The sequence below is a fragment of the Aethalodelphis obliquidens genome, unplaced genomic scaffold (assembly GCF_003676395.1).
Source record: "Aethalodelphis obliquidens isolate GAN/ISIS:26980383/991018 unplaced genomic scaffold, ASM367639v1 scaffold31, whole genome shotgun sequence".
Lineage (NCBI taxonomy): Eukaryota > Metazoa > Chordata > Mammalia > Artiodactyla > Delphinidae > Aethalodelphis > Aethalodelphis obliquidens.
In genome coordinates this window covers 13,323,204-13,343,749 of record NW_020837975.1, presented here as the reverse complement: position 1 = coordinate 13,343,749, position 20,546 = coordinate 13,323,204, and the positions used below count along the sequence as shown (strand labels likewise).

The window sequence follows — 20,546 nt, the reverse complement described above, 5'->3', positions numbered from 1 at the left end:
CTGGCCGGTGTGGGACTTCACTTGAATGTGGACACTTCAACGGCAACCTGTGAAACAGAGAATCTTTTCCCCTAAATCTGTTCTTCCACTTAGATTCCTAATCCTAGGAAACAGAAACACCTTCCTCCAAATTGCCGAAGCCAGACTCCCGAGAGTCGGCCTGGACTCTTCTCCCCACCACCATCCAAACGGCCACCGAGTTCCAGTGATTCTGTCTCCTGCATTTCTTCTATTATCATAAGCTGCCCTTGGAATTTCTCACTAAGTTATTACAAGAACCTCTTAACTGCTCACTTAGTTTACTCTTCCTGAAACTCCAGATGCTTATGTACTCAGGTTCTGGTGCAGATGAAAACCCTTTAATAGCTCTCCATTGCCTTGGGGGCACAGCTCAGATTCTGCTGCAGCCACAAAGTCCTTCATGATCTGCCCTGCCTTCTGTCCAGCCTCCGTTCTTGCCACCATCCTGTCTTGCGCCCTACCTGCTGGCAGTGCTGAACCACACACCAAATATTCCTGGTCCTGGCACCTCACTAAGCATCACTAAGTCTTCACTAGGAGAAAAACCACATAAACACACACACACATACACACAGCCTGGAGCAGGTGCCCTTTTCCCGAGGTTTCCATCTGTTTTTCCAACAGGACTCTGAGCCCCCAGCTCCCCTTGGGCATCTCTGGGTGCCTGGTATGTGGCAGGCTCTCAGTAGGAGGCTCTCCTAATAAAGTGTAACATTGCATGGGGTGGGCCATGCACAGGTCTGTACAGTTTACAGCCTCACACCTCTGTGGGATCCGTTTGCTTCACTCATCCATTCTGCTGCATTTGTTGAACACTTCCCTCAAGCCCTGGTCCAGGCACTGGGGATGTGGCAGAGTTAGGAGGATGGGAATTCTAGAGGTAGGGGAAGTGGCTCCCATTTTATCTAAAAAGGTCAGGAAAGCCTCTCTGAGAAGGTGACCAGTGAGCAGAGGCATGAGAGAAGGGGGAAGGGTGCTGTGTGGGAATCTAGGGGAAGAGTGGTACAGGCAGATGGAGTAGCCAGGACAAAGGGAATCACTAGCCCCATTTGACAGATGAGGAAGGCAAGAGTCTAGGTTAAGTCATCCAAAGTCACAGAGTAAGTGGCCACGCTGGGTTTCAAACCCCAGTTCTGTAACTCTTTTTTTTTTTTTTTTTTTTGCGGTACACGGGCCTTTCACTGCTGTGGCCTCTCCCGTTGCAGAGCACAGGCTCCGGACGCGCAGGCTCAGCGGCCATGGCTCACGGGCCCAGCCGCTCCGCGGCATGTGGGATCTTCCCGCACTGGGGCACGAACCCGTGTCCCCTGCATCGGCAGGCGGACTCTCAACCACTGTGCCACCAGGAAGTCCCCAGCCAGTTCTGTAACTCTTGACTCACAATGTCGACCGTTGCTCTACACGGTCTTTTTATTTATTTATTTATTTATTTATTTGTGCTAGGTCTTAGTTATGGCATGCAAATTCTTAGTTGCAGCATGCATGTGGGATCTAGTTCCCTGACCAGGGATCGAACCCAGGTCCCCTGCATTGGGAGCACGGAGTCTTAACCACTGCGCCACCAGGGGAGTCCCTACACGGTCTTTTGTGGGAACAGTGGGCGCCTTGGCTGAGGACAGGCTGCTCTGTTCACCATGCCACACTCTGGTTGGACTTTGACTTCCCGTGTCAATGACAGCATGGGCGGATCAGCTGGGATTGAGGTTCACCTGTGGCTCTGTTTTTCTGTTTTGTCTCTCCGTTTCTTTCCACGGCCTTTATTGGAGACAATTAGATTGTGTCTACTCCACAGGCAGCCTCAAGAAACACACTTTCTCCTGCAAAGCTGAGGACCCGACCCTGAATTATGATGACTTCGCAAAGGCACACTCCTCCCGCCTGGTCAGTAGTCAGGGTGGCCTCTGTGGACCCTGTATCTCACCCCACAGCTCCCTTCAGACCTCAGCAGAGAAACTGAGGCGAGCGTCTCTGCAGAAGTGATATATGAGCTGGCCTTGAAGGACATGGAGCATTTGAAGAGCAGTGGGGATGTGGGGTTTAGGCAGAAAGCAGTGTGTGGGCTGAGTAGGAGCATCCGTGTTGGACACTCAGTGGCCCTGGAGTATAGGTCGGAAGGGGTGGGGGGATTGGAGGGGAGATAAAGCTGGAGGGAGAATTTAGGGTAGATCATGGCAGCCTTTTTTTTAATGGCCGACTTCGCACGTCCATTTCGGATAAGTGGTCTGGGTTTTGCCCTGTAGATACAGAGATTTTAAGGTTTAAAGAAGCAAAGGGAGCACGTGTGCATTCCTGAAGTTTTGAAAGAGTGGTTGGGCAATCCTGGGGAACACAGGCTGGAGAGGGTGAATGGAGGTAGAGAGACCATGGGAAGAGAGTATTGCAGCAGTGCTAGGCTTAGCTGGGAGTACCGGAGCCTTGAATGGAGGGGCCAGAGTCCAGAGACATTTTGGAAGTAGAGGTGACAGGATCTGCTTATAGGTTGATGTGGAAACTCGGATCCAGAGGAGCTGAGAAAGACTAACGTCCACGTTTTCATCTTGGGTGACCCAGTGGATCATGGTTAACCAACACCGAATGCAAAAAAAAAGGAGAGATAGGTTTCGAGCATCTTGTGTTCGAGGTGTCTGTGTGACATCCAGGTGGGGGTGTGGGCTGGGAGTTCGGGATGAAGGTTAGAGCTGGAGAAACATGAAAGCTGAGGCTGAAGGAATAGGGTGAGGTCTCAGAGGTGTACGTGAGAGGAGAAAACCAGGGCCTGGGCTTAAGCCCTGGAAGATGTTTTTGTAGTTCTAGAGGCAGATGGAGTATGGAGGAGCGAGGGGAGCTGTGGATGAGGGTTTTGATTAAGGCATCACTGGGACTATTTGACACACCTCAGCATTCGATGGTAGGTGATGGAGGGCACATCTCAGGGAGAGCACACGGTTGACCCAGTCGGGGTTATCTGCTCAGAGGCACTCAGACCAGGGGTGCTTCCGGTCAGCCTGGACTTGTTTACGTGGCCTTTGTGCCGGCTGCCTTCTTCCTCTGCACACGCCCAGCCTCCCGCTGTTGAGGGGAAACTTCTGAAAGTGGGTATCCTGATCTCTCCCCATTATTCTCCAGGAAGCTCAGCCTAGGGCTTTGCACCCTGTAGGGCACCGGATGTGGGTGCTGAATGACCGAGCAGAAGGGATGACAGCGGGGAGCTTGGTCTGCTGCTTCTCCTTGAGTACCTTTTTAAGGAGAACATATCGTTTTGTGGAGTGGGTATAACCTGCTCCCTGAATCTTGAGTTGCTTCAGGCTTGCTCCATCCATTGGTCCATCCATCTGTTCTGGATCAGACTTTTCCAGTGTAAATATCTACTAAAAGTTGAGTACTTTGAATATGGGATTGGGGGGCTCCCAGCACTTTTCACGCATAAGCTTACTTACATTACAACAGGCCTCTGAGGCAGATATTACTACCCTATTTTGCAGACGAGGAATCAGATCATTTCTCCCAGGTCACACAAGAAGTCAGTGGCAGAGGTGGGATTCAGCCCAAGTTTAACTCAAAAGCCCTTATGCTGTCAATCATTCATGCTAAGGCCACCCTAGGTAAAAGGTGATCATATAATTTATTAATCCAATCTGGAGTGCTTTTTAAAATTTATTTATTTACTTTTGGCTGCATTGGGTCTTCATTGCTGCGCGTGGGCTTTGTCCAGTTGCGGCGAGCTGGGGCTACTCTTCTTTGAGGTGCGCGGGCTTCTCACTGCGTTGCTTCTCTTGTTGGGGAGCACGGGCTCTAGGCGTGTGGGCTTCAGTAGTTGTGGCACACAGGCTCAGTAGTTGTGACTCACGGGCTCTAGAGCGCAGGCTCAGTAGTTGCGGTGCACAGGCTTCGTTGCTCCGCAGCATGTGGGATCTTCTCGGACCAGGGATCGAACCCGTATCCCCTGCATTGGCAAGTGGATTCTTAACCACTGCGCCATCGGGGAAGTCCCTCTGTTTAACATTTGGAGGAACTGCCGAATTGTTTTCCAAAGTGGCCGCACCATTTTACATTCCCATCAGCAGTGTAGGAGGGCTCCAATTTCTCCACATCCTCACCAACACTTGTTATTCCAAACTGGGCACTTTTGAGAGTGAAAGGGTGCACCATTAATAATTATATCAGGACAACCAGTACTAACTGGAACATATTCTACTTAGATACAAAAAGATTAGAAGATTCAATTCCTGATTTCAGGGAACTTTCTGGCCACAGGATGAGTCAAAGCCCCAAAACCCACATACTTGAGTCAATTGAAGAATCAAGCAAAGGTAAATTATTAAGAAGGAAAGCAAAAAAAAAAAAAGAAAAAGAAAAAAGGAAAGCAAAGTACATTTTGTTTCCCCCAGGAGACTGTATTTTCTTTAAGAGAAAAGAGCTGTCTTATTTGTCGTTGTATTCATGGCCCCAGGAGGATCTTGGCATTTGATAGCATGTCAATGAAGATCTGTGGAATAAATGAATGAGAGAATGAATGATTCAAACACTCTTGGAGGGAATGTTAAAAAAAAAAAGAAAAGAAAAAGTCACCTGGCTTGGATTTGTGAGTTTGGGGGAAAGATGGATCTTTTCTAAAAATGTATTTTTTTGCTCAGTGTTTTAACAACACTAATGACAATTTAAAAAGGAAAAAGTGAATAACCTACAATTAGAGGGATCTTAAACTGGATTTTGCAAGTGTGAATGACTGAACAGAGGTGGAGGAAAGGCCTTCCAAGCAGGGGAGTTGCCTGAGCAGGGAGTCCAGAACCACAGCCATGTCTTTATCCTACAGGAGGTTAACAAATTTGGGGAATAAAAAGATGTGGTACCCACCCCCAGGAGTTTCCAGTTTTTGGGGAAACAATGAAAACAGTCTGTAACAACCTTTCACTGGTTGTGTGCCCTTGGGCAAGTCATTTCCCCTCTTTGGGCATCAACAATCCTTTTGTCTTAAAATTTCCCTGAGTCTTTCAATCTTACAACCCTGCAAGTTTCCTGGAATTGGTGGGCCAGGAGCTAGGCCTTGAAGGAAGGAGCTAGATTTGGAGAAAGGATGCCAGTGGTGGGTGATAAGGTCCTGAGGTGGGCTGGAGTGCTCCAGCTAAGATAAAATGGGATGGGGTGCCTTGGCCCTCTTGAAGGAGAACTTTAAAAGCCAGGCTGGTTGACTTTTAAATTTGACCTGATAAGCAGGTCCTTGGACTGGAGATGAAAGGCATGTCTGTGAGAGATTAATCTGATGGCTCTGGGCCACGGATCCTGGATCTGTGTGGAAGCAGGGTGAAGACCTAGGGCCTCTCAGGGAGGCTTCTGCAATAGTAATGTAGGCCCAGCCTTTCAAAAGAGGGTTTGAGACTCCTTCGGTTAGTTTTATGATACACATGGGTTCCATGGAGTTTCATTTTCCTAACCATAAGTAATTTAAACCATTATTTTTATAACAGTTATGACTGTATGATGGACCACATGCAAAATGTATATACAATTTTAAGGCAGAATATTAGACTTTCAGGTTTGCAGAAGGCAATTTTAGATTATGCAACCAGATTCCTCAGAGAGATGAATTCTCTCTGCTGTCAAGGGGGTTTACTTTGGTGGAAAATTTTGAGAAATTTGTTAAAAGCCTACTGGAGGAATAGGAAGAGTGGGATCTAAGTGAGCTTCAGAGAATGGTTTTGTTGGGCCAGGTAACTAATTGGATATAGGAAACCCAAGAAAGGAAGAAATCCAAGATGGCTTAATATCTGAGGACTCTGAAGAAAGGTGATGCTATTCATTAAAAAATGTACAAGTTAAGAGAGGGGTGGGAAATGATGGTCTGCCTTGAGAACATTGGGCACGGGTGGCCTTGAGAACATTGGGCACAGGTGGCCTTGAGAACAAAGGACTGGTTAGGATGGCCATGGAGGAGGAAGCAGTAACCCTTGGTCTTTCCCTGCCTTTGCTAAGGCCCTCAAAACTCTGTCCAGTGGCCTGGCACGCTTGGCACTTTGCCTGGTTTATTTTTAGTGTATCACTACTAAATAAGATGTTTACTGTAGGATTTTATTAGATGCCCTATATCAGACTAAGAAAGTTTCCATCTATCCCTTCTTTGACAAGAGTTTTTTCATATTGTAAATGGATGTTGAATTTTATCAAAAACTTTTTTGGCTTCTGTTGATGTGATCATATGATTTTTTTCCCCTTTAATCTTTTAGTGTGATGAATTATATCGATGTTTTCAAAATAAACTACCATGCATTAAAAAAATTTTTTTTCTATTTGTTTATTTACCTTATTTATTTAGTTTGGCTGTGTTGGGTCTTCGTTGCTGCACAAGGGCTTTCTCTAGTTGCGGCGAGCGGGGACTACTCTTCGTCGAGGTGCGCAGGCTTCTCATCGTGGTGGCTTCTCTTGTTGTGGAGCACGGGCTGTAGGCGCGCAGCCTTCAGTAGCTGCAGCTCATGGGCTCAGTGGCTGTGGCTCGCAGGCTCTAGAGCGTAGGCTCAGTAGTTGTGGTGCACGGGCTTAGTTGCTCCGCGGCATGTGGGATCTTCCCGGACCAGGGATAGAACCCGTGTCCCCTGCATTGGCAGGCGGATTCTCAACCACTGCACCACCAGGGAAGCCCCTACCATGCATTTTTGGTATAAAGTCAATAACATATTGCCCTTTTTATATATTGCTGGAGTCAGTTTGCTAATATCTTGCTTAGGATTTTACATTCATGTTCATAAGTGTAATTTTCTTTTCTCATTTTGTACTCGTTGGGTTTTGGAATCAAAGTTACACCAAAAATGAGTTGAGATGTGAACCCTCTTCTTACATTCTCTGCAAGAGTTTGTGTAAGATTGAAATTACTGTTTTCTTGAATGTCTGGTGGAGTTCTTTGCCTGTTTGCTATCAAAGGCTGTCCTATCACGTGGGATAGTAGAGAAAGGAACTTTTATTTGGGGAGTGAAAGTAGCTTAAAGCAATAAGGAAAATATACTATCTCACACATCACAAAAAGCCCAGAGGTAGGTGGTTCCAAGACTGGTTAATTCAGCCACTCAACAACATCAGGGAGGGAAATTTGTTCTGATCTTTCAGCTGTCATTCTCAGGTGTCAGCTCCTTCTCTCATTATTGCAAGATGGGTGCAGCTACTCTGGGCATCACGGCAACATGGTTAAGAGTGTGGGTTCTGTAGCCAAACCTGGTTTCAGATCCCATAGCTATCTGACATTGGGTAAATCGCTTAACCTCTCCGTCAGATGGAATGATAGCAGTGCTTTACCTCAGAAGTTTAATGTTATATGGATTAAATGAATTAGTTTTTTAAACTCTTAGAATAGTGCACATAGTAAGCATCCAATAAATATTAGCACATCTTACTCCATTCTCACCTGAGGCAGAAATGAATCTATTTTTCTCTTGCACCCCACTTACTGAAGCCCCCTTATTAGACTTACTTCACACCTTATGGCCAGAATATGACAACTGCCCATTCCTAAACCAGCTGTGGAATTATCATGATTTGGTTTGGAAGAATTTAGGTTCAACCTCTGAGACAGGGGAGTGTCGGGCCTCCCCTGAAACAACCATCTGATACCACAACAAAATCTGGGTTCTGTTTGCGAGGCCGAAGTTGGGGTGGTGACAGTGGGGACTCTGCGCGTGGCACAAAGAGGGGCAGAGTAGGAGTCCCCATCCCTACTGTCGTCCACAGTATTCCTTGGAATCACTCCTCAGATTTGCCTAGCACTTCACAGTTTACTTCATGCTTTCTAACTCATGCATTATCACATCTGGTCTCGGAACCATTCTCTAAGCAGTTTGGCCTCTTGTTATCCTCTTTTATAGATGGGGAAACAGGCTCCCAGAGTTGAGGTGCTTGCTTGGTTCTGTGTTTATAGCTGGTACAGAGCTGGGTCCTGGGACTTAAATTGAGGTCTTCAGATTCAAAACTCTGCCTTTTGGGGTTTTTTTTGGCCACATCACGAGGCATGCATGATCTTAGTCCCTGACCAGGGATCAAACGCATGCCCTCTGCAGTGGAAGCATGGAGTCCTAACCACGGGACTGCCAGGGAATTCCCCAGACTCTGCCCTTTTATTCCTCTTCCACGAATTCCCAACTGTCTGTCATTTACATGCTGTCCTCACAGCTGCCACATCCATGTGCCTCCTCTGCTATTGTCTACTTCATATTTTCAAAATTAACAGTTTTTCATTAAATAATGTCTCTTAAAAGGAAGCTTGATAGGACTTCCCTGGTGGAGCACTGGTTAAGAATCCACCTGCCAATGCAGGGGACACGGGTTCGAGCCCTGGTACGGGAAGATCCCACATGGCACGGAGCAACTAAACCTGTGCGCCACAACTACTGAGCCTGCGCTCTAAAGCCTGCGAGCCACCACTACTGAGCCCACGTGCCACAACTACTGAGCCCACGTGCTGCAACTACGGAAGCCCGCGCGCTGGCGCCCATGCTCGGCAACAAGAGAAACCACTGCAATGAGAAGCCCGCGCACCGCAACGAAGAGTAGCCCCCGCTCACTGCAACTAGAGAAAGCCCGCGCACAGCAGCGAAGGCTGAACACAGCCAAAACCAAATAAATAACATAAATAAATTTTAAAAAATAAAAAAGGAAGCGTGGTAAAGCCCCAGGTTTGATGTTCTGGTACATATACAACTTCTGAATGAGCGCAAAACTGTTAAAAACTGTTATTCAGGATTAGAACTCCTGCCCTGGCGCCTGCGTTCGAATCCCACCTCTGACGAGGTAGCACACACTCTCTACCCAGATGCCCGTGGACCTCACATTTTAGGGTGCAGCAGCCCCCTTCCAAGCCCCAGCCTTGCGACTTTGCCTGACGGCTGTTCTGGCTGTCAGCCCCCTTGCCATGCCCACCACCACCCAGGAAAGCTGGAAGTGCTGGTGCTTAATTCCAGACCCACCTCCATCCCCAGCAGCCCTCAACCATGGCTGTTAGGAGTTGATGGACAGGTGTCCCTGTTCCCTCGCCCTGCCCCTCAGGAGCAGGTCCCCCAAGGCATGGGGCCTTTCATCATCTACCAGAGTTCCCAGAAGGACTGAGTGCCACTACCCCACAGTGGTAACTGACCCAGTGATGCATTCTTTACCGGCTTCCTTCCTCTCAGGTCTCATTTCCCCACTCTTTCAGGTGCTTCCTGGAATCACCTCCGAGGTACATTACTTCACTTGAATCCTTGTCTCAGAGTCGGCTTCTGAGGAGCCCAAACTAAGACAACCACTTGCTCACTGTCTGGTGTTGGGTGTTACCTAACTTCCCTGTGTCTCTCTGTTCCCATCTGTTATAGGAGGGTAATAAGAGCACCTGTGCCTCTTAGAGTGAATTGGTAAAGCTCTCAGTGCCTGGCTAAGAGAAAGTGCTTAGCAAGGGGGATGTACTACTGTTATTACTACCTAAAATTCCCGACTGTGGGTAGGTGCCCCACAGTTGGGAGCTAAACTTTCTCTGGGTGCCCCCTTCTTGCCTCTCCCCTCTGATGCCCCCACCTACCCTCTGAGCTCCTTCAGTCCCACTTCTTCCGCCGTAGGCTGCCTCATGGGATTCAGGTGCCCAGGATCACCCCACCCCTACCACTCCCACTGCAGCCCACCCTGCCCATCACACACAGATCACGTTACCTGCCTCTGATGGGAGTTGCAGATGCCCAGGTAAATAAGTCTTCTGTCCTAATGACATCTTGGGATTCTCCATGATGCAGGATCACCATAGTCATCCAGTCCAGACTGGAAGCTCTTAAAATGGAGGCTTCTCATCTCTGACTCGGGTCCAGCATGTTCCAGTAAGTGTGGATTGTTAACCGTCACTGCTACCTTTATTGAGCACTTACTATGAGCCTGGGGCTGTTGTAGGTACTTTCTCTGTATTCATCCTTGCACCCACCCTATGAGGTATGTGCTATTACTATCCCCATTTTGCAGATGAGAAGCCTAGGACAGAGAAGTTAAGTAACCTGGCCAAGATCACACAACCGGCAAACAGCAACCTAACTCCAGAGCCTCTCTTACTTTTCGTGATGCTAAGCGGGTGCAGGGCTATCTCGTGCCTAGAATGAAGAATACTGGCTTCCTTGCTTCCCAGCTGAAAGTCCAAAGACCAGTCTCTCTTTGCCAGGTATTTTGCTATAGCAAGTTACCCATCCAAACCTGAGGCCCAGATCTCACCTCACCCTTAGCTGTGGAACAGGAATATCAAACAGGAAGGTCTCATTTATTCAGAACCCTGGCAGCCAGAACAAGGGAGAAAAAGCACATGTGTGAATATATAGGTTGTCTTCTCATTTTATGATAAGGAGAGACTTGACAGGTTCAGGCCAGTACCTGAGGTTTCTTTTCACAAGCAACGTATGGACTAGAGATTGCAAACTGCTCCCTGCCCATCAGATCCAGCCCATAGAGCATGTGTGTGCCTTGGAAACTAAAGGAATTGGATGGCTCCTTACCACGGTGTAGCAAAAGGCTGGGGCTAAGCAGAGCCTCCTGGCTTTGTGGGGGGAACACATGCTGTCCACTGTGCCCAGCCCCACCCCTCCCCACTGACCCTGTGCTCTAGAGCTCCTCACTGACCACGAGTGAGTTGCCATTTATCATGCAACTTGTGCTGGTGTTTTTCTCATGTCCAGCTTGTCTCATTTATGCATTCATTCATTCATGCAAAAAAGATGTTTTGAACACTTACTGTGTACCAGGCACCATTTGGTTTCGGTGGGGTGGTGAGGGAATGGACAAACTATAAACAGAACATGAAGGTAGAGTATAGTGTATGTTAGTGATTAGTGGTAAGCAGAAAAATAAAGCGGTGAAAGGGCCCAGGGAGAATCAGGGTTGGGGTAGGACGGCCAGAAAAGGCTATATGAGAAATGTGACTGAGTTAAAGCCCAAAGGCAGTGAGGGAGGGGCTTTGGGGACATCAAGGGGCAGAACACTGCAGGCAGATGAAACAGCAAATACAAAGGGGACATGTACACCTGGTATGTTCCCAGAGTAACAAGGAGACCAGTGTGGCCAGAGCAGAGTGAGTGAGAGATAATGATACGAGTGAATGGAGAGCCCTGGGGGGTTGAGACTAGACTGGATGGGGCAAGGGTGGACCAGTGATGCCCGTCAGGAGGCCACCACCCCAATCCAAGCAACAGATGATGCCGCTGAGGCCAGGGTGGTAGCCGTAGAAATAGAGAAAAGGCAAAGATTGGAGATGTGTTTTGGACATAGAACCAATCAGAAGTGGGTGATGTGTTGGATGTGGGAGACCAGTTAGGACAAAGAATTGAATTTGGACCAGGGAGGTAGCAGAGGAAGAGAAGAAAAGAGGGTGGATTCTGGAGATATTTTGAAAGTAGATGAGCCATGCCCTGCCGATGGATGGATGTGGGATTTGAAAGAACAGAGTCAAGAATGACACCGAGTGTTTTGGCCTGAGCAGTTGGAAGGATGGAGTTGCCATGTGCTGATAAGGGGAAGCTGGTGCGAGGAGCAGGTTTGTTGAGGGAAAGCTTAGGATATCCGTTTTGGAGAAGTTGAGTCTGAAGGTGCCTATTGGACATCTGTGTGGAGTTGCCGAGAAGGCAGCCTCCTGTGTAAAACAGAAACAGAAAACAGGTCAACTCACGTGCCTGCTCTGATTTGGTAGCCCTGTCCAGAGTGCTGTGTTGACATTTTTAAAAAATTATTTTAAAAATTATTTATTTATTTATTTGGTTGCACTGGGTCTTAGTTGCGGCAGGCGGGCTCCTTAGTTGCAACATATGGGCTCCTTAGTTGCGGCATGCATGTGGGATCCAGTTCCCAGCCAGGGATCAAACCTGAGCCCCACGCATTGGAGCGCTGAGTCTTAACCACTGCACCACCAGGGAAGTCCCGGTGTTAACACTTTTTTAAAAAAAAATAAATTTATTTATTTGTTTATTTATTTTTGGCTGCGTTGGGTCTTTGTTGCTGCGCGCGGGTTTTCTCTGGCTGCGTCCAGCGGGGACCACTCTTTGTTGCGGTGCGCGGGCTTCTCATTGCGGTGGCTTCTCTTGTTGCAGAACACGGGCTCTAGGCGCATGGGCTTCAGTAGTTGCAGCACGTAGGCTCAGAAGTTGTGGCTCGCAGGCTCTAAAGCACAGGCTCAGTCGTTGTGGCGCACGGGCTTAGTTGCTCCGTGGCGTGTGGGATCTTCCCGAACCAGGGCTCGAACCTGTGTCCCCTGCATTGGCAGGCGGATTCTTAACCACTTCACCACCAGGGAAGTCCCCGGTGTTAAAATTTTTAAGACCCATTCAGGCTCAGTGGGAAAGAGTTTCTTGATCAATAGTGAAACCTGTCTTGGGAGCTGGATAGACAAATAATGGCGAACACTGGGTGTAAGACATTCCACTGTAGAGTGGGAAGAAAATGTGAAAAATTCTATTCTATGTATTTTTGTCTTACTCTTTACATTTTCTTTGTATGTTCTGTAATGTACATAATATGTTAGAGTAGCAGGTTTGGACATAGTTTATAAATGAAGTATTCTGTATCCGTTGGAAGAGTATGCTTAGTTTTTACTGAGGAATGGATGAACAAAAACTTTTGGAGATTACTGATCTGAAATATTTTAAAACAGATGCTGAAAATAGTGACCTGGATTACTGTAAGCCCTGAAGTGTCTCCTGAATCCTAAAAAAAAAAAATGTTGTTCAGTTTGGTTTAAGGCTTAATTAAAACAATTGGCTTTCCAAAATACCAGTGTTATCAGAGACTTTTTTTTTTTTTTGGCCACAGCGCATGGCATGTGGGATCTTAGTTCCCTCATCAGGGATCAAAACCGTGCCCCCTGCAGTGGAAACACACAGTCTTAACCATTGGACCACTAGGGAAGTCCATCAAAGACTTTAAAAAAGGGTGAGGAACTGTTCTAGAGTAAAGGAGATTAAAGAGGTAACAATGCAAGCACAATCCTCGAATGGATCTTGGGTTGAGAAAGCAAAAAGCTATGAAAGGCTATTACTGGAACAACTGGGGACCTTTGTATGTAGCTTGTCTGTGGTATTGTATTAGTATGCAATTTCTAATTGGGATCATTGTTTCATGGTTACTGGGAGACTGTTGCATTCTTAGGAGACACAGGCTGAAAAACGTAGGGGTAAGGAGTCATGATGTCTGTAATTAGGTCTCAAATAGTTCAGCAAAATACACGTAGGAATTTAGGTGAAGGGTGTGTTAGTGGTCACTGTGCTATTCTTGTAGCTTTCCTGTAGTTTTGAAATATTTCCAAGTAAAAATTTGGGGGGAAATAGTATTCATATAAGTTTCTCCAGTTCTCGGAAAACTAGGAATCCGATAAAGGCATGTTAGACCGCTTTTCATATACTGGATTGTTTCATTGACCAGAACACTTGTCGTCTTCATCCCTTCTGAAGCAAAGAATTTGCCAAATCTTTCCCACCACTACAGTAATCCCTGGCATTTTATATTTTCCAGGTGCCTCCACATCCATCATATTACATTTATTATCATAAATAGTCCCTATAGATAAAGAAATTTGTGCCTGTAAATTCCACAATCACGATGAACTTTTTTTTTCAATGGCTCACCATATGCCAGGCACTGTTCTGTGTGTTTGACACGAATGAGTGCATTTCATCCTCCCAACCACACTTAGGGGGGGTATTACTGATAGTTAAGTCCACTAGGGGATTGTAAGTAAAGAAAAAAGTATGGGAGACCCCTGTAAGTTAATAATCACTTAAGAAAGCAGGGTTGCAAAACCGAGCAGCCTTGCTTAGCAACAAAACCCTGCAACATAAGCACGGTTTCATTACTATCATTCTCATTTTCAGAAAAGGAAACTGAGGCACAGAGAGGTGGTATAATTTGCCCAAAGTCACACAGCCAGGGAGGGTGGAGTGACAGAGCAGTGTGTCCCCGGGCCCTGCAGTGTTCACCACCAGCCCCCTGACCATGTACTTCACACGGTGATCTGGATCATCTAAGTTTGTTGGAGCTGCCATTCCAGAAGGAGGGCTTCTGGTCCTCAAATTTTGCTTTTCTCTGAGGGGTTCCGGGTGTATGTTCATAGGAGAAAGGGTACTCCTTGAAAGAGGGAACAACGACAACAGCAAAACTACCATCTTTGAATGCTCATATGGGCCAGGCACAGGCAAGATGCTTTCTGCCTGGTTAGTCCTCAGAACCCCTGTGCGGGGTAAAACTATTATTATCTTCATTGGACCAAAGAGCAAACGGTGGAGCCAGGCTTTGAACACAAGCAGCCTGACCCCGCTGCATTGCCCCAGCCCCCCACCCAGGCTGCCTTGCCTCTACCTGTCATCTCAATGGGTCTGAAGGTAACAGCTATAGAATGTAGCCTGTGGGGTGATGGGCCTCACCCATCACCTTGTCCACCCCCTCAGTTCTCAAATGGGGACATTTCAATGCTGAAGAGGAGGAGGAGTGGGAGAAGGAAGAAGAAGAAGAAAGCATTGCATCCTTCCTCCTTGGGGCTTTTCATCTGGCCTGTGACATTCCATTCCCACCCCTCTAATTTGCCATTTCATTGAGCAACTTTTTCTAATTGAATGCACCTGGGCAGAAACTCCTCCCCATATTGGCCCTGGTCAGTGCTTTGTCTTTTTTTTTCTTCTTTTATGAAAAATACAAGGGGAGCCCCTATTTCTTTGAGGTGGAGGTGCTTGGTGAAGTTCCCAAGCAGATCAGCCAGCCCTCCAGAAACTCTTCTGCCTTGGCGCTGTGTTGAGCTCACCTACCTCCTTGTAGGACAGCCGGCTTGTAGCTGACCTTGGCCTGGAGGCCCAGGATGACTCTGCTCTGGGCATGGCAGTCCCAGCTAGGGGCGAGGCAGAAGTATCCTTCAAAAGGCCCTGCTCACCAGGAGCCACCTTCCACAGGGTGCAGGTGTTCCCCTTCCTCAGTAAACCAACAACTAATAAGTCAATTCGCACTCATGAAGGAGCACAAGAGGCAGTAGAATAAAGTAGTTAAGAGCATGAATTCTGCAGGCGGACTCCCTAGGTTGAATCATGCCTCTACCACTTATTAGCTTTGGGACCTTGGGCAAATTATTTAGCCACTCTGAGTACAGGTTTCCCTTTCTGTAAAATGTGGGGAAATAATAATATACTTCTGAAAAAAGTAAAAAATACTGGTGATTTACTGTCTCATCAAAGATGCACAATCTTCCTAACTGAACAGTCCTACTCAATAATTCTGAAAGTAAAGAAACATCTTCCTTCAGGACAGATCTGGTTTCTGGTTATGTATTTAACTTCAAAAGCTACATTTTTTCGTCCCCCTAAAAGCCCTTTACACTTCAACATCTTTGCCTCCCCATAACTTCACATCTGATCTTTATAATTTTAGATTCATTGTTGTCCTTAACAAAAGAGTGCAATGCAATGATTAGTTAACTAAAGGAACTTCTTGTTTGTATTTTTGAAGAGAGTAGACGACTTGCAAGATCAGACAAGGTACACAGCACACATTCACGCTGACACAACAAGAGCTGTTGAATTTAAAAATTTATGCAGATTACTAATAAACCACTTTTCATCTTGCCAGTTGGTAGAGGTGCTTTTTTTTTTTTTAAGTAGATATCTAATGTTTGTTCATTAGATTGGTTCAGCCTTTCAGCAGGGAAATTTGGTAATAAGAACTGTATCAAAAGCCTTAGAATGTTTCATAACCTCTGATTGAGAAATTCCACTTCTAGAAATTAATTCACTTCTAGAAATAATCATGAGTGTGCACAAAGATATCACCACAAAAATATTTTACAGTATTATTTCTAATAGAGAAGAACTAGAAACTATCTAAATTGCCAACAATACAGGTTTGGTGAAATACATTATGATCTATTCACTCAATGGCATACTAGGAAGTCATTAAAAATATGTTGAAGAATATTTAATGAGATGGAAAATGTGTTGACAGTATACTTTTTAGTGAAAAAAACAGCTTACAAAACTTTGCAGAATGATCTCATTTTTAAAAATATATGTGTTTATTCAGAGAATAATTTTAGAAAAATAAACATTGACATTTTAAAGGGTTATCTGGATGGTGCAATTGTGAGTAATTATTATTTCCTTTTTTGTGTGACTTATCAGTATTTTCTGTTTTCTACAATGCAGATGAATATTTCCATGATATGAAAACAACAAAAAATTATTATATAAAAAAGAACAATTCATTGAGAAAATGCTTAACGCAGAGCTTGCCTCTTATATAGGGTGTCATTGCTCTAGTAACTCGCTTCCTTAGCGTCTCCTCTCCTTGGAGGACCCCAGGAGAGGCAGGGATCCCCAAGGCCTCCTCCCATTTGGAGCATTACTGGAGGCTTGTGGTTTGCCTCCTGGTCATGTGGGATCCAGCTTTGGACAAACTGCAAAGTCCCAAAGTTTGGGAGGTAGAAGAAATGGCAACTGGAAGATTTTATATAGAGTCTGAGCAAGAAACTCCTCCAAAAAGGAGCTAGTTTTGGACTTCCATGGTGGCGCAGTTATTAAGAATCCACCTGCCCATGCAGGGGACACAGGTTCGAGCCCTGGTCCAGGAAGATCCCACGTGCTGGGGAGCAACTAAGCCCGTGAGCCACAACTACTGAGCCCACATGCCTAGAGCCTGTGCTCCGCAACAAGAGAAGCCACCACAGTGAGAAGCCAGCCCCCTCTCGCTGCTACTAGAGAAAACCCGTGCACAGCAACGAAGATCCAACGCAGCCAAAAATAGATAAATTTATTTTTTATAAAAGAAACTGGTAAAAAAATATATATATATTGATTGAAAAAAAGAGGAGCTAGTTTCTCTGCCCATGTTTTCCTCAAACAGAAACTAAGGCCGACTTCAGGGTTTGTCCAAGGCCACACAGCCAATTTAATGACAAGGTGAGGCCTTGAAGCCATGGCCTTTCCACCCTGTTGTATTTCTAAAATGTACTGATTTAGACTATCTCTTCTCACACTTTAATATGCACAGGAATCACCAGGGATCTTGTTGAAATGCAGATTTTGATCCAGCAGGTCAGGGATGGGCCTGAGGGTCTGCATTTCTAACCAGCCCTCAGGCGATGAAGATGTTGCTGGTCTGGGGATCAGTTTAAGTAGCAATGGTGTAGAGCACAGATTCTAGAGCCAGATCGTCAGCTTCCCAGTCCTAGCTCTGCTGCAGACAAACTATTATCATAGTTACTGTACTTCAGTTTTCTCAACCGCAGAATCAGTATGACTTAACTCCTAGCTTTTTCGTGAAGATTTAATAAGTGCTTAGAACATTCTTCACTAAGAACTAGCTGTTTTATTATTATTTATATTCCCTAGAGCAAGCAGCCAAGGGCGAAGCACGGTTTGACGAATGAATGAATAAATAAACTTTGGAGTCCTTCCTGGGCGACTGGAGTCAGAGAAGCAAAATGGGAGGGCTCGGAGGTGGGGAAGTGGCCCACCTCGAAAGAACTTCTCTCCACCGGGTGGTCAGAAGGACCCGGAGCGCCCGGAAGCCGGCCGGCCCGCGCCGCGGGGACCAATGCGGTCGCCCGGGGGGAGGGGGAGCGCCCGCCAGCCCTTTCCGTCTGGGCGCCGGAGGCCCCGCCCCCTGGAACGTCGCGACGTCCGAGCATTCCACGGTTGCTACTCGGTCGCGAGGGGCGGGGCGCCTGTCAGGGAAGCGGCGCGCTCGGCGGCGGGGGCGGGCTGAGGCTCCGCCGCGCAGTGCCAGCGCCAGCACTAGACCCGCGCCCCGCGCTCTCCGGCCCGCCGCCTGCGTTCTGGCTCGCGAGCCCGCACTCCCGCCCTGCCCGTGCGCTGCCCGAGTATGGAGCTGCTGTGCTGCGAGGGCACCCGGCACGCGCCCCGGGCCGGGCCGGACCCGCGGCTGCTGGGGGACCAGCGTGTCCTGCAGAGCTTGCTCCGCCTGGAAGAGCGCTACGTGCCCCGCGCCTCTTACTTCCAGTGTGTGCAGAGGGAGATCAAGCCGCACATGCGGAAGATGCTGGCGTACTGGATGCTGGAGGTACCGCCCGGAGGGTCTCCCCTCCCCCGCCACCCCGGCGTCCCCGGCTTGGGACATCCTGGTCCCAACAACAATCAGCAAGATGTTTCTGTGGCGCAGATCCTCGGGGCCTGGCCTTTCACTCCTTTCACTCGTGCACCCTACCCGGCTGCCTCCCTGGTGTCCCTTTCTTTCCCTTCTCCAACCCTGACTTTGACTGCCAGTTGTTTGGCACCCCAAGTAACCCTCTCTTCGGGCCGGAAAAGCGGGACAAGGGCCACCCTCTCCCCTCCGGCTTCTTTCAGCGTCTCCCCCCTCGCTCCCCCGCCCGGTCTTCTAGGGAGAGCGCGCCTGGAAAACCCTGGGCTCGGCCGCCCCCGCCGCAGAGCCGGTTCCTGTGTGTCGCGGGGTTCTGGCGGGGAAGGCGGTGGGGTGGCGCGCTGTTCCGGCAGTCAGGGAAATGAAAAGTGCGGGAGGCAGCCGCTGGCGTCTCCTCCCTTCCCTTTGGGTGTGTGCACTGGGTGGCAGTAATGGGGTTTAAGGTCCCAGTTCTCTGGCTCCCGTGGGTGACTCTTCCGTCCCCTCTCACCCTCGGTATTGGTGTGGGGGGGGCAGTCTCAGTTTGGAATCCTTAAGGGAGGAAGCCTCTGGCGTACCCCGCTTCCCCCCACCCCCGGGGGGAAGGAGGCACCGCAGAGGAAGTGGAGGGGGGACAACACCTTGGGGAAGGCGCATCCTGCGTATTAGTCCTTGTCACTGTAAGTACACCTACCCCCTCCCGATTCTTGCTCCCTATTCCACTTCCCTTCAGCTCACCGCCCCCCCCCCCTTTAGTGCTGCTGCGTTTCCTTTGCCTCTGCCCCAGAAGTGACTGTGCGCCCTCCCCCAGGTGTGTGAGGAGCAGCGCTGTGAGGAGGAAGTCTTCCCCCTGGCCATGAACTACCTGGATCGCTACCTGTCCTGCGTCCCCACCCGCAAGGCGCAGTTGCAGCTCCTGGGTGCGGTCTGCATGCTGCTGGCCTCCAAGCTGCGCGAGACTACGCCCCTGACCATCGAAAAACTCTGCATCTACACCGACCACTCTGTCTCTCCCCGCCAGCTGCGGGTGCGTGCATAATCCTCCCCACCCCCCAACACACACTGCCTCCTCACTTACCAGGAAAAGGAAAGCTAAGACCCTCAAGAGGCTTTCTGTCCCTGGGGAGGGTAGCAGAGGTTTTTTTTTTTTTTTTTTTTGATAAGAGATGGGACAGTGTGGTGTGATAGTCAGGGTAGCCCCAAGCCCAGGCTTGCACTGCCAGCGTGAACCAAACCCCTTCTCCTGACCTCCAGTGGGTGCCACTCCTTCCTGGTCTTTCCCCCAGATAGCAACAAGTCAAACTGCATGTCTACACTCACTAGTACTTTGCCTCTGGGTTTACACAGCCACCATGAGTTATTTATTGGCAGCAGCAGGACATGCCTACGCACCCCCCCTGGAGTGGGGGAGTGGAATGTGCTTCATGTGGGGGAGGGGGGCCGCCCTGGTTGAGTCTTTATCCCAGTGTGTGGACTTTGTGATTGAAAAGCCTCCCAGAGCAGATTATAGCCAGGGTTGCTGTAAGGAAGGGCCAAGGCGTTTCATCCCACCTTCTTTCCTTCCTTTTATATCCCAGGAGAAACAGCTCCTTCCTAATTCTCCATTCGCTAGCCTCACTCTGGGAAACTTGAGCAGCTGCTTCAGGCCTGTGGAATCATCTCTTCTTTTCCTCTTTAGCCAAAGGCCAGAGCTGAGGCACAGACTGGGGCTGAGCTGCAGCTGCTTCCGATGTGATAATGATGCCCTGTCCCCTGGCCCACCCACTCTGACCAAGGTCTTTCATAACACTGTGGGGAGCTGCTGTCACTCCTGTGGTTTGGGAAGTGGCTCCCTGGGCCTCTTGCTGGGAACTTGGGCTGGGCTCTTCCCGAGGCAGGACAGGGGAGACACCGGTTCTCTTTCCCCACTGAGCCTGGAGAGGAGGTGGGGGAGCTGCTTGGATCTGGAAGAGGTTATTTAGGGCGTGCAGATCGTCTCCCGAGGGGTGGGGGTGGGGGGAGACGGGTGAGCTGGCACCTTCCTCCACCTTGCTCTACAGCGGCCCAGTCTTCTCTTGACCCGGAGAGGAGTCTCTGGGCCCCATCTCCCGGGGAGGAGGGCAGCGTGCAGGCTGCTGTGATTGGCTGGCCAAGAAGCCAGGGTACTGGGGCCCCCGAGTGCTGCTTGTCGAGGAACGGGATTCCTCTTCCTGCCAAGTAGCTCTCGGAGATGGGAGTAGGAGGCCGGAGTTGGGAATCCGGGAGGCCCCACAGCTCTTTGTGATGAATCTGGTAGTTTTTGGCAAGTCTAGTTTTTGGTAGTTTTTGGCAAACCAGTGGAGCTGGTTTTCAGGGCTAATGAGCAAGATGTGTTTGGAGGGGTTTAGGCTAGAAGGTAGAAGGGGACTTCCTTTTTGTGAAAAGATTAGGATGGCGTGTGTGCCTTTATGTGAGGAGAGTTTTTCAGAACAGGCCAAAAGTCC

General features: G+C 48.4%; 1 protein-coding gene across 3 annotated transcripts in view; it reads left to right on the top strand.

Moving 5' to 3' along the window:
- Positions 1-20,546, top strand: part of CCND3 (cyclin D3) — an 81,351-nt gene that overhangs the window by 56,352 nt on the left and 4,453 nt on the right. The window contains exons 1-2 of one of the 3 annotated variants that reach the window (XM_027127223.1): positions 17,639-18,027; positions 18,896-19,111. The exons of 1 other annotated variant lie outside the window; for it this stretch is intronic. In XM_027127223.1, coding sequence (XP_026983024.1) covers positions 17,830-18,027; positions 18,896-19,111 — 414 coding nt within the window. In that variant the 5' untranslated portion in view covers positions 17,639-17,829. Of the gene's footprint in view, positions 1-17,638; positions 18,028-18,895; positions 19,112-20,546 lie in introns of those variants that run through there. One more of the 3 variants, XM_027127224.1, reaches the window with a different exon arrangement.